Source organism: Electrophorus electricus, chromosome 22 (genome assembly GCF_041902795.1).
Source record: "Electrophorus electricus isolate QZ-2024a chromosome 22, ASM4190279v1, whole genome shotgun sequence".
Taxonomy (NCBI): Eukaryota; Metazoa; Chordata; class Actinopteri; order Gymnotiformes; family Gymnotidae; genus Electrophorus; species Electrophorus electricus.
Window position 1 is genome coordinate 18,338,742 of NC_137518.1, and position 16,616 is coordinate 18,355,357.

The 16,616-nt window shown below is 42.3% G+C and overlaps 2 protein-coding genes across 3 annotated transcripts; one reads left to right on the top strand and one right to left on the bottom strand.

Moving 5' to 3' along the window:
• The first annotated feature begins 1,157 nt into the window (after nt 1–1,157).
• Nucleotides 1,158–11,248, top strand: nuak2 (NUAK family, SNF1-like kinase, 2). Its single transcript, XM_027025385.3, has 6 exons — nt 1,158–1,518; nt 5,362–5,482; nt 5,846–5,994; nt 6,971–7,036; nt 7,997–8,249; nt 8,455–11,248. Exons 1-6 carry the CDS (start codon nt 1,339–1,341, stop codon nt 9,492–9,494), a joined length of 1,809 nt encoding a protein of 602 aa, XP_026881186.3. The 5' UTR covers nt 1,158–1,338; the 3' UTR covers nt 9,495–11,248.
• Nucleotides 10,784–16,566, bottom strand: ccnd3 (cyclin D3). 2 transcript variants are annotated; one of them, XM_027025387.3, is made up of 5 exons: nt 15,549–16,566; nt 15,154–15,369; nt 14,552–14,711; nt 13,040–13,182; nt 10,784–11,453 (listed from the first exon to the last, which is right to left on the bottom strand). In XM_027025387.3, exons 1-5 carry the CDS (start codon nt 15,774–15,776, stop codon nt 11,271–11,273), a joined length of 930 nt encoding a protein of 309 aa, XP_026881188.3. In that variant the 5' UTR covers nt 15,777–16,566; the 3' UTR covers nt 10,784–11,270. The 2 variants fall into 2 exon arrangements, with proteins under 2 accessions (XP_026881188.3, XP_026881187.3); XM_027025386.3 differs by having other exon boundaries at nt 15,154–15,372.
• Nucleotides 16,567–16,616: the final 50 nt, after the last annotated feature.

Consider the following 16,616-nt stretch of genomic DNA (forward strand, 5'->3'; position numbering starts at 1 on the left):
GGTGCTAGCACTGGTGGATTAGTTTACTAATTAGATTTCTGGTTACATTTTTAAAATAGTGATTATTGGCAGTATTACATTATAATATGGCCCAAATCACCCGCTCCGTTTCACTTTCTTTTCCATCCTTTCTCTTTTTATGGTTCTAATCGCGTAAACGGTTTCCATTGCTTGTCGCAATGCAATATAGTCATTCGGGATGTGCACACTGCGTTAGTTTGACAGGCGTGTAAGGATGCAAAGCAAAGCGCCTTCTCCGCAATGCTGGACTGCAGACTACTGGACTGTCTACTGCTGCCTGCAGACAACGTGTACACATCTACTGAGTTGTTCCTGAGTTTGCACAGAGAAAATATGTTAGTCCTGTAGGAGCTAGCGGGACCGCTGGCTGGCACATATATGACGAGTTTGATGAATATCTTTAGCAATTATTGGAAAGTAATCAGATGACGTTACTTTAATATATTTGTAGTAAATTTCTTATTAGGTTACAGTTATATTTTAAAAGATATTTGAATACCAAAAAGATGACAATGTGAAGCATATACTGTTTAGTTAATATATCTAAACACGCTCTAACTTTGCAAAATGTAAACGTATGAAATACTAGTTGTTTGCTTGTTTGTTTACCCATTTTGTCCTGTACTGTGACACTGAGCTGAGCCTATTACAGGCAGCGTTTTCCAGCCTAATATCTGTCTACCGAGGCAATAGTATTTGATCAATCACCACTGCCAATAATTCGGATAGGTTTCTCTGCAGCCTCCTTAGAAAAGAACAAAACAAATTTATAATGGTAGCGTATGCGAACATGCGGGAAATCAATACATGTTTATGCAAAACAACTACTTCTCATTAACTAATGTTCTCATTAATTCTCGTCATATGTAATTGTAAGATGTAAATGTATCCTTTCAGAGATATGATTACTTTTTCAGAGAGAAAAAAAACTAGAGAGTAGGCATATTTAAGTATAAAAGTATTACAATAGGCTATAGGGTCCCGAGAGTCGTGCTTGATTACTGTGCAAAATCCCTCTAATAGCAACCCTAGATTAAAAACCACGCCCACTCGAGACGACCACTCCTGCAGCAGTCTTAAAACCACGCCCACGCGGTTATCAAAACCACGCCCACTCCTGTTTAGCAACAACTGCACTTAAAAAACCAGAAGGCGAAAGTTTACTGGCTATAGCTGAATAGTTACTTGTCTGCACACGCAGAGATTAGCATCGGAGTCGGTTGGGTTTAAATCTTAAGATTTGCTTCTTTGATTGGCGAAATGTTTAAAACAACCTGATAGTTGGTTTAACGGGGTTACAGCTGCGATCAGGTAGACATGGATTCGGTCGACCCACCTGGTTCGGCGAGTCAAGCCTGCCCGCCTCCGCTGAAACGGCAGGCTGTCAAGAGGCACCATCACAAGCACAATCTTAAACACAGATACGAATTTAAAGAGACCCTGGGAAAGGGGACATACGGGAAGGTGAAGAAGGCAGTGGACAGGTCCGGCAGAATGGTAAGTCACGATTTATTCTGCCCTTGATCAGATACCTAACTAATCCTAGCTGTCTATTCGACATGGGCAGGGGCTAATGCGGTTCTGTTTTTTTAATTGTGTATTGTCCATACATGTTTTCCAGTCAGTCTTGCAGATGTTTTGCTGATTGTAACGTTAACTACATATTGTGCATGTACTGTTGCCTCGCAGTAACCTTATCTTCGCGTGAGTCATATTTAGACAAAACACTTAAGCCAGCCCGCTTGCACGCTCACTTTTCTAAACAAAAAATAAGAAACAGGTTTTACTGTTCACCATCACGCCCATCTCCGGGAAGGTGCTTGAGTTAGGCGGGTGCAATAACATTGCTGGACTAGGTTGAGCGGATCCTGTTCAGTGTCCTGCATGTTCAGCCCAGGTCTCTAGGTTCAGGTCACTAATGCGGCTCTGCAGCGTTTACATTCAAGCCTGCTCATTTGTGACACGCAGTATATTGTGTCTGTGTGATATTACCCTTGAGGAGTCAAAACTACCTGTAATATGCCATGTGAAACTTTGTGTCTAAAAAATCCAGGGGTCAGATGTTAAACATCTGGGGGTTTTTTTTTCACCCTAACTCAGCAGTTAATGGGAGGGAGCTTGATCTGCCATGTTTGACTTGCTGACCTTTGCACACACACACTTGAATTGCAGGCTTCTGTCTGTCTGTCTCTGCTGTGGGTGCTGAGACACAGTCTCGGTGTCCAGAGCGGCAGGGTTACGTATACCCCACATACAAGAACAGAAATGAATATGGAGCAGGTGGATTTCCGATAGAGGGAGAACAACCGCTCCCTTGTGCGTCACTAAACAAAGCCATGGCTGGAGAAAGTTCCCCAATCACCAAACACTACCCTGGCCCCAGTACAACCTCAGCAGCATGAGGTCAGACAAAATGCTGAGATTCATAACTACTTGTGCTTCATACGTATAGCTTCAGGGACTGTTGCTTGGATATTTGTTTTTCAGTGTAGACTGTTGGTGCAGCCTTTCAGTCAAAGAGACAGATGGGTATTGTGCAGTCTTGGCTTGTACTTATCCAGCTCGCACTGAAGAATTTACTCTGGAATTCTTATTATGACAACATAGAGTTCAAAATATTAATAAAACATGTCCTTGAGTGCTGATCCTGGATCAGTGTTCTGTATGTATCTGTATTCTACAGCATCTTGTTGCTTTAAAAAACAAATCCTAAACTGATAAGAAACAAAGGCTTGTCGCAGATTCATTTCGAAACTGACCCAGTTACCAGGTGAGATCTTGAGCGGACATGGAAATTCCCCGCAAATCTGGGTAAATTGGATTGTTTGGCTTCTCTGGTATTTTTCCCCAACACACCCCCACCTGATATTGATGATATCTTTGGAATGTGAACTGTGTGGAGGTGTGGGATTGTGTATTTGTGTCTATACTCGCACTGGCATCAGTGATGTAATGTTTTTTGTCTTGACATGAGGAACTGAGAGGTGAAGTGTGTAATTTTATCAGGTTCACTGGAAGGTGAGGTAATGTGTTCACACTGATGGTGACAGAGGCAGTACCTGTTCCATATCTCCCCATGACAAAGGAAGGCTTAGAGCACAGCACCGTAGTACCTGAGGGTTAAAGCCTGGTTTTTAAATTGGTATAGACTTTCCAGTATAGTGGGTACATTGAAGATGAACCAGACAGGCTAATGTGGTGAACTAACTAATTCATGGCTATTCCCTTTGAACCCTTTGAACTGTGATGCTGAGATTCAAACCAGTGCAGCTGGCAGGCCTTAGCAGAGTGGTTCCATCTTTGGATTCTAGTTGTTAGCATAACTACAGTAACTCAAGATCAAAGCCATGTTGGTCTGGGTTTGTAATTTAAATCAATTCTAGATTATGCAAAATCAGGTATAGCTAAATAAGATTGGAAAGCAAAGTGCAAGCCCATATATCAGATTATATGGTTTCTGAAGAGGCAGCTCTGTGATGGGGGCATTAAAGCACTAATTAAATAAGTAACTTATTCCTGACTGCTGCATCAATCTTTGACCTTCAAAAGAACTGAAACTGAGAAGGAGAAAACAATCACAGTCAAAAGAAAAGTGCTGAAACAATAGACTTTCATTGGGGATTTTGCTCTAAGTCACTTCCTCTTTCTACTTAATGAGTGTGTAAATACCTGCCTCTTATCATTCTCCTGTCTTTATCCTTTTGCCCCCCATGTGGTGTGATCAAAGACATCAACCATTGTTACATCAGCTGCTTCTGTGTATTTTGTCGAACAAGGTTATAACAGGTGGGTTCATACTACTCAAACTGGAAGAAACAGCTGGTGAAATACACAGATGTATAAAAGAGTGCAGAAAAGTCACAGGTCTGGTCCTGTAGAGAGACAGGCATGATATCATAGGCCTGGTTCTGTAGAAAGACAGATTTGAGGTCTCAGTGCTGCTGATTCTATGTGCATAGGGTGTGTTCAGCACTGTCAACTGAGAAAGTTCACCAGAGAAAGAGAGAAAGAACGAGAGAGACACACCAGGGGCTTTGGGAGCAGAAAGGCAGGAAGAGAGACACACACAGGAAGATTGAAAGAGATGGAGACAGTAGATTCTGACTTGTTGCAACACGTTCCATTCCAAATGCGTTAGGGCCGGCACACCTCTCTGTGAGAATCATGTGGAACACACATACTGAAGATAAACAAGAGATTTACTTGCATACCTTGCGCTCTTGCGCTCTATCTCTCTCTCTCTCAAAAAAAGAAAAAGCCCCTAAATTTCCTGCTCAGGAAATACCAGCCACGCGTCCCTGATGGTGCCCTGGATGTGTTGGTGAACGGAACTATTTATAACTTCCCAGTCTGCACTTCAGATATTTCCTGTTGGGAGAAGTGGTGTAAACGCAGCTAGCTCTGCTGTTCCTGGCCTGAGGTACACTTGCTGAGACAGACATGCCTGTCAGGCTCATTTTCAGCAGAGAAGCACACTCTCTCAACAGCATCATAAAAGACTTGTACAATCAGTACTGGATTTATATCACACAGCCAACAGCTTCAGCTATCAGAATTGGCACCTATAAGCTATTTTTTTCATAGTGGGAGTAATGTGTGTTGCAAAAAGTCCCGCAAACACAAAGGCTCACTACACCATCTCTCAACCTCACCAACACCACCATGATCAGATGACTGGTTATTTTTTTCTGTTCAAGTGTGTACTGTTGAGTTGCAGTTAACCTTATGGAAAAATAACTTCACTAAAGGCAATTAATCAAAATCAGAAATCGGTTTATCAGCCAAGTATACTGACACAGAAGGAATTTCGTTCTGGCTGTTACTGACTCTCAAGCAATGCAGATAACTCACAGTGTACAAGCAATATACAGATTATATACAAGACAAACAATATAGATTAAGTGCCAGTCTGTGTGATAATGCTATCAGTCATGTATATGTATGGGAATGTATCAGTGTTTTCTACAATATATTTACATTTATGGCATTTAGCTGACGCTTTCATCCAAAGCGACTTAGTTATGACTGAGTAACGTAAGCAACTTAAGCAGCGTGCTATTTGAAGTAACGAGTAGTTATGGCATAGCAGATGATATTAGTCAGCTGTTTATGATTATGGGCGTAATGAAGGAAACTCTAGTATCAGGTAGTTCCAGTGTACAGGGTTCTGTAGTGAGGAAACAGTGTCTGATGTAACCGTATCCTGTAGGAACACATTTTAAACTCCTTCAGCTTTCCAGGAACACAGAAGTTGGGACGAAGTAGTTTGAGTTCAGTGTGGCAACCTCGGGCCAGTAAGTGACGAGGTGGTTTTAAGTGTTATTTTTGTCTCTGCTGCAGGTGGCCATCAAGTCTATCAGGAAGGAGAACATCAAGGATGAGCAAGACCTGATGCACATTAGGAGGGAGATCGAGATCATGTCCTCCCTCAACCACCCCTACATCATCACCATATACGAAGGTACGTTTCCATTCCTGCACTAGTCCCAAATGTAGTAAATGTCATATGTAAATGTCTATAATTTTATTTTGTTCAGTTGTAGAAAAATGTTGCTGAATTTTTGACAAAACATTATAAGAAGAATTTTTTTCCAAGCTAGAGGAGTGTGGTAAACTGCAGTAGTTGTAGTAGTGTGTAGGGAGGAAGCAGACCACTTAACGAGGTTTGGGATTGTATGATGCACAGAAAAGGGAACTTGGAGGCTGTCATGCAAAGCATTGTGTTCAGCCGTGAGTTGCTTGGGTTTTGTAAGCTACAGTCTTCCCACTTGACCCCTGCAGCTCACTCTGTGTGTGTGTGTGTGTGTGTGTGTTTTTCTGTTAGTCTTCGAGAACAAGGATAAGATCGTGATTGTGATGGAGTATGCAAGCAGAGGAGATCTGTTTGAGTACATCAGTGAGAGACAAATCTCAGAGAGAGAATCCAGGCATTTCTTCAGACAGATCGTGTCAGCTGTGCACTACTGCCACCGGGTAAGCCTCCAAGAATCCTGCTTGGTGTGCTCAAACACCAGCCAGCTCTCAATTGCCACTCAAACATCAGTTCAGGGTGTGCCATTTACAAGATTCCACAATTTATGATTTTGATGGATGTCTCTCTCACTCTCACACACACACAAGCAGTCATTCTCTCTCATTTCCTTGCACACCATGCACTGAAGCAACAGAGATAGGGCCAGTATGAAGAACCTGTTTGTGTGTGTCCATTTTTAAAAAACCACATGCATACACACTCTTTTATGCATTGGAATAGTTGTTTTTCACACAAGGCTCTTGCAATGCCAGTACCAGTTTTGCCGTCACCCTCTCTTAAGGTTTCCACAATAGCACAAGGTGTGAGGATCCACCCCACAGCTAAACTACAGTATAATATTATACAGAGGCAAGAAAAAAGGAAACTATACCTTTAGATTTTATTTGACATCAAATGCAAGGCAGAGGATTCTACCCACTGGCTGGATTTAAAAGAGAATCTTTTTAAGTTCTTCCCCAACAGAAGAGACCATGGGAATAGCCTGAATCACACCTCCGCCCAGCAGTGTGAAATGAGCTCCTGTTTCTGAGCAGCAGTGAAGAGAGGTATTCCCTCCTGCTGAGAAGCACAATGACACAGCATAGCTCGGATTCCGCACACAGCCCCTGGGCAGCATACGTCCTGGCCCAAAAGCATCCACTGCTTTTATGTCTCTTCATTTAGAGATTTCTAAAAAAGATAAAAGAGCACCACCCGAGAGATGGAATGGCATGTTGTTTGGTGGAGCAGGCAGCTGCTATCAAAGTGACATGCGCTTTTCTCCTCCTCGTTTGTCTCTCGTAAACTGGAGGAGCTTTTGGTGATTGAGGCTCAGGCCTGTTGCCATCCTGCCACCCATTCCAGGCATGTGTGTATGATGGTGAGGGAAAGAAATGGCTGTTAAGTTCTCTCTCTCTCTTCCTCCCTCCCTCCCAGAATGGGATTGTGCACCGTGACCTGAAGCTAGAGAACATCCTGTTGGATTCTAACAAGGATGTGAAGGTGAGACTCTTGCATTCCTCTAGCAAACCCTATACAATTGAGCCCTTGCAATGAAAAACCGTACATCAGGCATTTCCCCTGTTTTGTGTAATCAGGTATTTTAGTTTTTGATTTTGTACAACTTGTACATTAAAAAGTTAAATATGCTTTATTTACTTATTTGTTCATGTGGGCATTTAAAAATAAAACTTGCAATTATGCTTTGTATTGTTTTTGTTTTGTGGAATGCAAAAAACAGTAAATGGACATGTATGGTTTTTCATTGTAAGGGCTCAATTAACATCAAAGCCACCGATCACTTTTGACAACTGGCATGCAATGATGCTGCACTCCAATAAGACACTTCCCTTCCTTATTATATATGAACTGGGCAGTCTCAAACACACCACTACCTACTTTACCTGTGCACTCCCCACACCCTCCACTGAGCTTTACAGCTCTACTGCCACTGCCTGTCCTCATACTGAGGGTAACGGCCTCCAAAGGCGGTTCTCCTTCACAGCTGACATGCCCAGTACAACACATGTTGTAACCCTGTACTGCTGAGCCCTATTCAACCTGTCATTTCATTAAGCGCTGGGTCAAGAAAGGTCAGGCAGGGAAGAATGCTAAACTGTGCAGTGCCTATAAACAAATGCCCCAGAGTAAGAGCGTCAATCTAGAAATGTATCTGATTCAGATAACTGATTTAGTACCAGCTCCTCCCTGTGCATGTAACTGTTATTAGTGGTATTAGAGGGGATCAGTATTCAGAAGTCACAGTCACAGCAGAAACGCTTAACTGGGGTCTATGAAAACCAAATATTTTATTTGTATTTCCAGATAAACTCTTCTGTCAAACTTGTTTTAAATGCCAATGATCACAAAATTGTTGCCATTCACTGACCGCCATTGAAAGTACCAACATTACGAAAAAGAAGACTCATGATGGTGATGGGAAATAACCTGATGTTTTGCCAGATTGCCGACTTCGGCCTGTCTAACCTGTTCCGCCGGGGCGAGTACCTGCAAACATACTGTGGCAGCCCATTGTATGCCTCACCTGAGATTGTGAACGGGAGGCCGTACAAGGGCCCTGAAGTGGACAGCTGGTCGCTGGGTGTTCTCCTCTACACTCTAGTGCATGGAACCATGCCTTTTGATGGACTCGACTACAAGAGCCTGGTCCGGCAGATCAGCACCGGAGACTACCACAAACCCGCCAAACCATCAGGTTGTAAAAAAATTACTGTAGATTGACTTTTGGATGAAACTTGTGATTTCGTTGGCAAATCTGTAATTATGCTCATCGGTTTACTTCAGCAAAACTATATATATATATATATATATATCGCAAACTAAACATTAGTAGCAGATTTGCTGTATCACTTTGTTTCAAATTGCTTTGCTGGAGCTTACACCATCTTTCATCATTGCAGATGCATGTGGTCTGATCCGCTGGATGTTAATGGTAAATCCTGAGCGTAGGGCGACACTAGAGGAGATCGCCAGCCACTGGTGGCTCAACTGGGGCTACCAGCAACCTCTGCTGGCTGAGAGCGAAAAAGCAGCAGTAGCAGAAATGTCGCAGGTCACCGGAACAGCCACAGCACCTCAGATGGGTGGCTCGACCCGCATTGCAGACTGGCTACGAAGGACCTCTCGGCCTCTACTACAGAGTGGTTCCAAGATGCGCTGCTTACTGCGGCCAGCAGGGAGCGCCGGAGGAGACGTGGCGATCACGAGGCAGCGCTCGATCCGCAAATCACGGAAAGAAAACGATGTCTCGCAGAGCATGCAGGAGAGCGCCGTTCTCCGTCCATTTAAAGGGATCCTGAAAAAACGTGGCAGCCTGAAGCAGAAGCTGCCTGGTGAAGTCCAAGCTCCTCCTTTGGAGGAGAAAACAACAAATACTGTTGGGGCTCCACCTCCACTCCCTCGTAAGGGCATTCTGAAGAAGCCAGTGGAGAGGGAGTCGGGGTATTACTCGTCGTCTGCTGAGAGCAGTGACCCTGCCCACACGCCTCAGCACAGAGCATGCCCCTCGATGCTACCTCGACAGAAGGGCATCCTCAAACGCCATGGCAAGTTTTCCTCTTCTGGCCTGCAAGAGTTCGGCTCCCTGGACCAGCTGGCAGCCTCCCTGCCACCAGGGAGCAGCAGATCCAGGCCTAGGGCAATCAGCGAGGACAGTATTCTTTCCTCAGAATCGTTCGATCGGTTAGACCTGCCCGATCGTCACCACCCTGCGGCAATGGTGCAGCATCCAGCAGGAGGTAGCACCATGCGGGGTAGTGTGTCTGTTGACAACCTAATGGACCTGAGGGAAGACAAGCCCACAGGTCCACGAAAGGGGTACTGGGACATAGACATGGACTGCTACCAGTCTGCGGTAGGGGGCAGCACCTTCTCCATTCCAGACTGCAGAGATGTGACTAAAGTCTACAAGCTGGTCTTGAATGGAGCCTGCACTAGCTAATAATACACACAGGAACAAACTAGTTTAAATGCAGCCAGGTTGTGTTGGCTAGGTCAGCTTTAGGTCCATTTCAGGATCTGTCATGGGAAAAGGAATAGTCACAAAGAGGAACTTAAAGCTTCAATGCATGTCTGCTTAGGGGGGGGAAATGTTATCTTTCAAGGGTGGTGCCAAAAGGGAATAGTGCTAGTGGTAAGACCAGTAAATAGTAAAGTACTGAGAGCAGCTAGACCTGCTCAGTAACAGTCTGCATTTCTTGGGGAAGCAATTTCCATTTTAAATAGCATTTCCTGGAACCTTTATAAACTTGGTTAGACTGTGGAAACTCTAAACGTGAAAACTCTACGTTGTTTTGTAATGCTACTATTGGAGGTACAGCTCTGAAAAGAACATTAACCAAAGATGCGCAAAATTAATGTTCGCTGTTGAAACGGCTCACTCTCACACTGCCAAATGCAGAGTAACATGGAGGAGACAAAGTCTAGCGTGAGTGAGGGACATCTGTAGATTGCAAACAGCAAAATCAAGGGTCTGCAGGTCAGAGTCAGTGATAAGGCACTGTTATTTGCAGAAAACAAATTTCAGTATCCTGGTTAATGTTTTACGTTTACACAGTCTCTATCTCAGCCAAAATACCAGACATCTGTCGCTTTATGAATTTTGGCTCTGTTCCCTGATAAGGACAAATAGATAAATAAGTAGCCAGAGTATGAATTTTGAAGGTTTCCAATGTGCTAGGTACAATTTTGGTCTTATAGGGCTCTCTCAATTTTGCTTTATTTACTGCTTTGGAATAGTTTGGTAAGGAGAACTAAAATAGATATTTATGCAATAACTTTTCAAGTTTTTTTTTTTCCTGTAGAAAATCTCCCTTAAGGTCATAAGTAAATGAATGTTGTTGTTTTTCCCCCTTGTAAATTCCCTTACGTTTTGAAGTACTTGAGTATATTTCACAAACCATGTGAAACCTGTACAGAAAATATTGTGATGAAAGTCCCAATGTGTTCAGTTCATTACTACATCATGATTTGGAGTGGACACTGTGATCATGTAAAGCTTTGGCCAAGCACAAATGTAATCAGTATTGTTGATGTTAATTTCCCTGGCATTCCTTCAATTTCCTTGGCATTCCAAAGAAATAAATTAGCTACACAAATGCTCCCAAATTTGTTCCACCTCAAGCCATTTTTGTTTTTGCCAAAGAGCCTGACTTGATCTGTATTGTCTAACTGTGTTCATCTCTACTGATTGCTCAGTGGACCAATAAAAACTCTCAAACGATTAAAGTGTAAAGATCATTGAACTTTATCTAATCTATGACCCAATTGTTTATTATAACAAAAGCGGAAAGCCAAAGATGGATCAAAGTATGTTTTGGCAAGGTTCAAGATATGAGCAAGAACATTTCTAAACTGTTTTGTTTGCTCTGTAACTGTGCAACTCGTGGCATTTGGAAAGCAACATGTAATAGATGCAGCATTTGATTTATGCCACTCCTGCAGAGGTTAAAAATATCATTCAAATACTTGCTTCACTTTAAAACATCAGTATAGGAAATTATCCTCCACACACTTAACACAGAGGCAGCAATATAAGGACAATGAGAAACTGGATCACATCCTCTTCAACTTTTTAAACAACAACAAAAAAAAAATTACAGGAAATAATTAACAAAAGCAATAATTTAATTAATTAGTCACGTATGCTTTACGGGCATTCCTAATGGAGGATAACAGAAGTCAATAAAGTATTTAGACTCCTAACTGAACCCACACTCTAAACTGACTGGGTCTGACCAATAGCCTGGAGGGGAGACAGCTTGACCTCCTGGACATTGACAGGTGTGTTGAGCTCAGTGAAGGGTGACTCAGATCTGCAGGCAACCTCGGTGGTGGAGAGGGAGGATAGACTGAGCTTGAGAGTGGCCTCCAATGCAGCATAACAGTTACTCAAACACACCTGGGCAGGGGGAGGGGGGTGGTTATTGGTTTCAGAAAGCTGCTATACATCCACATTTTGTCCCAACCACTTAGTAACACGTTTGTTTGAACTTATAGTCTTGGTAGATGGATGAAGCTAGGGCATATTATTCTTTGGTAGGAACAAAAGTTCAACTGGCAGATTTGGATACATTTAATAAAACCGCTGTTATTGCACTAATATAAGAAGCATTAGCAGTGACGTTTCTGAAACTTGTATGCTTGAAGTTGGAGTTTATAATAACTGCAGATGGTAAGATGTAGTGTGCATTTACAATACAGAGCCCACCCAGTTCCTCAGATACACTGCATTCCACAAATATTGGTTTGATCCAAATTCCACTGTACCTTGATAAAATAATAATAAATATTATAAAAGTGTGATAATTTTACACACACCCGTCTAAAAAGTAAGGAAACACCCATATAAAAAATGAAAAATGGTTTGGCAGACAGTAATCCAATTTTAGACACAAGCTATGGGGGAAGGGGAAACCTGTTAGGCCATGACCAACATGGTGGCCATATAAGTGTGTAACAACATGGTTTAGTAATTTCTCATATGTAACAAACCTTGAGAACAAGAAAAATATATGGAGATCAAAATTCCTCGTTTTATCTATGCACACAGGGCACTGGTTATCCCCCCATGTATAATATACTGGACTGCCCAGTTTAGGGAGTAGATATATTACCGGAGTGTTTACAGACCCATGATTCCCAGTAAAATCTGCCCTTTTAGCATCTGTCTGGCAGGTCTTCCAGCAGTTAACTTATCACTATTCAAAACTGTTCCTCTATTAACAATTTACACATATGGCTGCACATATATTCCTTATCTTAAAACAGTCATCTGCGAAGGGTGATAATGTGGCTTCTAGGACCATACAGATATGGAGGACCTTATACTGAAGTAAGAGTTGTGCTGCTTTGCATCATTTTAGGTGATCTGTCTGATTCCACATTTGCTGTACAACATTTGGGCTGTGGATGAGTGTAGGGTGCTTGTGTATACATATGTTAAATTCATGAAGTGTAATTGAAAAAAATAGTTAAATTTAAAAAAAGCAGTGCTCATTTCAAAATCCAGGTCACTTCATAAAATTGACTCAAATGGTTAATGGAAAGCCATAGTGTTAGCTTGTGTGCTCTGCTTCATGCTTAATTTAAAGGGCAAATATATCTGATTTCTGTTAAACAGGCATCTTTTTTTAAGAGCAACTTAAATGAAAATAGTGAGTCAAATGATCCCAAGTGAACACTTAGTTGGCTGACTGAACTATAACGGGCATCTCTTGTTCTCTCAGATCCTCCAACAGCAGTCTGATTACAGTCCCTCACACGAAATTCTTCGATGGTTGGCAGACCCTTCAGTGCTATAGTAGCTAAACTGTGGAATTCCCTGCTCTCTGCTCTCTCTATGAAACCACACTTGTCTTTCATCCTTTAAGTCTTTTCAATACCTACCTCTTTCAACTACATTTTTGTCTTTAAACACTGCTGCATTATTAAGGGACCTTTGGTTTGTGAAAGGTGCTTTATAAAGAATACTTATTATTGTCTCACCAGGTCGATACTAAAGCTGTTAGCCATGAGCTGCAAGAGTGAGTCACAGGAGAGAGCTCCCTTCAGCAGCTGCAGGTGGACCACGGCAGCTGCCACACAACAGCAGGCCAAAGTGGATGGCAGATGCACTGAAAAGGTGAACTCTGAAACACACACACACACACACACACAGTGTTAATCACATTACACTGACACACACACTGCAGCCTGTTATAGTGAATCAGACAGTATGTGTGGAATGAGAAATGACTTAACAGTGTAACACGAGTTAACATATGCAAACTGATTCTCTCTGAACAGCCATTTAAGTGCTTATGACAGTTATTTAAATTAATTTATAGTCTTTTGTACTACACTGACATAATGCCAAATAATTATTTACATACAGATAGTACTGACAGTAGCCTGACAACCCCCAGCACACACACACACAAACTCCACATGCTGGAAATTTAGTTTCAGCATCACGCAAATAAATAAAATAAATTTAAATAAAATTGTCTTGTAAATTAGAAGTTATTTGCCAAATAATTCTATTTCAATCACTTCCTTAAAACTGCAATGCATATATCAGCTGTAATCTCAGTAATACGCTTAATTATTGACTAATCCAAATGTATGATGCCTTAACAGGACTAGAACAGTGAAGTGTAAAACTGTGATGGTTCAGTAACACACTGTGGGTGTGTTTAAGAAACTGCACTGCCCAAGCAAGAAATCAGACCCTTTGTGAACAGCTGGAGAAAAGCAGACAATGCTGTCTCTAATGACCAGACTCTGTTACACAGTAGAGAACGCTTAGTGTTCACAGTCCCAGCTATGACCCAGCTGGCCCCAAGTCTGCCCCCGGCCTGGGAGGAACAAACTGACAGCACATTATCCCTCTCACACAGGTATCAGTCTCACACCCGGGTATCTCTCCATCTCTCTCTCACACACGCTCTCATACACAAGTGTCCCATACAAACACATTCATATCCCCCTCATAGACATACACCCCCACTACCCCAGCCAGCCTCTCACACACAGAGGAAACCAGCTCACATGTCTCAGATGGCCCAGATGGGTATGCCCCCTTCATTCATTGCCAGTATAAGACAGGAAGATGTTATTTCAAAGACATGGGATATGCTATAATATAACTGTGCTGACTAGTACATGGTTGCGGTGAGCAACCCGACAGAAGAGGGGTAACCAGATCTCTTCTCCATTTCTCTCCTGTGTCACACACCCACACATTAATCAAACTTGGTTGTCCAGAAAGTTACACCTCCGTAGGTTGTGTGTGAATGAGTGACGTGTGTGTATCACGTCCTGTGCATGATCCAGTATGTGTGATACATATTTGTCTATGATGTATTGGTCACACGTGTCTCAGTCCATATCTGTGTGTCCTTAATGCAGATAAACAGCTGCAGGAATTGGTACATGTGTATGCACTAATAGCTGTTTTTATGTTTATGTGTGTGTGCTGATGCTTGTGTGAATCAGTAACCATGTGCAGTTCGGTACCTGTGGCAGTCAGGGCAACGTAGGCGTGAGTGTGTCTGCGCAGGGCCGCAAGGCTCTGAGGAAGGACAGGAAGACTCTGCAGTAACGGCTCAACAAAATCAGATGGAAGCACCGAGGCCAGGTCCCAGTCCAGCCTGGACACCACCATCATCTCCCACTCCTGTACACACATGACCTGGGCTGATGTTTACCGACACAACGATAACATGCTGGAATACGTGCAAGACGTCACAGCTTGAACAACCAAGCAAACTGATGCAACTATGGTGGGAGCTGGAATGTAACAAATGTTTTAACTGACCATTAACAGAGGGAAGGACTAGGTTGAGTGTCTCTTGTTTAAACCGTTTGCCAATGGTGTTTATTAGATATTATCGCATGCATGATTAAAAAAAAAAAACTATTTTCAACCCTTTACATTGATGTAGTGCATTTTTAATCAGACACACACCTTAAAATATATTTATTGACAGACAATTAAAAAATGAACTGGCTTAAAATGTAAAAGTTCAGTGATGGCCTGTTTTCCCATAAATATGAACGTGTGCCAATGCAGTGCTGCAATAATGGATGGCATCTGAAGATAAGGTTTGTGAAGTTACCAGCAGTTGGGAGACAGAAACAGCATTGTCAGTGTAGATGCAGAGCTTGGCAGCAGTCAGAGGAACCGTTTCTCTGAGTTTGGAGGCCAGAAACATGCAGGCGGTTCCCAGCAGCTGCAGGTTTGTTCTGTGGACAGGACAGCGGGCCATATACCTGTCCAAGTAGTGAATGGCCAACGGAAACACTTCCTCCTCACACCTCTGCTCCTCACACACCTGCTAAACAAACAAAAAAATCATTTGTAACATGAAACAGAAATGACAGCATGAATGTCATCAGCTAGACTAGAGGCTATGAACACAATACTTACGTAATGTTAGCCATCACTTCCAGGATGACGACCTAAAACGTTTTGAAGATACATTTCAGACTACCAGTTTTGTCCGGTTCTTACCTGCAGCATCCAAATAGCTAAAATTCTTCGCATATATGGTTGTACATCCGTCTGAACATTGCTGAAATAAGATCCCGAAACGTTCGCTTTCTGTAAATGGACGAGGTTTCGCCATACGCGGACATCCCGGGTCAACACCGGGTCGAGCGAAGCCCTAATGGGGCGGGGGGTTGGGGAAAATCCTGAAGTTGACAGGAACTCCTCGTGTTCATGGCAAATTAACTCCATTTGTGATTTTACGTGGAAAACACAGCCAGGTCTTGGGATGTGTGATCTTGTGAACGCGTCAGAAGACTAGCTAGTTTTCCTAAGATAACCCAGCTAGCGTTAGCAAGCAAAAACTGATCAGCATGCGCTTAGTGGAGATTTCTCGAGCTCGTCGTGTTCAACTCAACGTCAACAACTAAACTTCGAGGGTTTAAATTGAGGTTTTTTTCTGCCTAGTGACTATCGCAAGAGTAACTTTATATTAAACTAAAACAACATTACGTTTTGACTTAAGATTTAATTAAGCGGACAGATTTGAAATGGTGTCCAACAGGTTCACGCAGACCGACCGAATATCCGTCCTACCAATTACTTAACCCCCCCGACAATCAGACTAAAGTGGATGTAAAAGTTTGAAACAAACTCTAGAAAGTCCAGCAGGTCAATATCTGAAATAAATCTCACGTCTGGCAAACCGACAGGTCAGGTAGAACAACGATAAAGCTCGTTGTCTGTAGGATCCATCTAGGCCGACAGCTTCTGTTAACCAGAGATATAACCAGGTTTATATTGTACACCTTCATTACACAAATATATTTGAGCCATGGATTATTAAGTGAGCTGACCCCAGATCAACATTTAAAGGGTATTTTTTTTAGTTGTAGTTTATTTTAGTTATTAATGTATTTATGCTTCTAGTTTTAAAAACGTCCCTGTAGTTGGAAGCATACAAAAGGCACCATATTGTTTTCCAGCCAAATAAAGTATTTCTGCAATGTGCATATTATCACTATCTCCATTTGTAAATGTGGATGTTAAAGCAAAGGATTTTGAGCCTAAAGTTCAAAGTTGTTTTTCTTT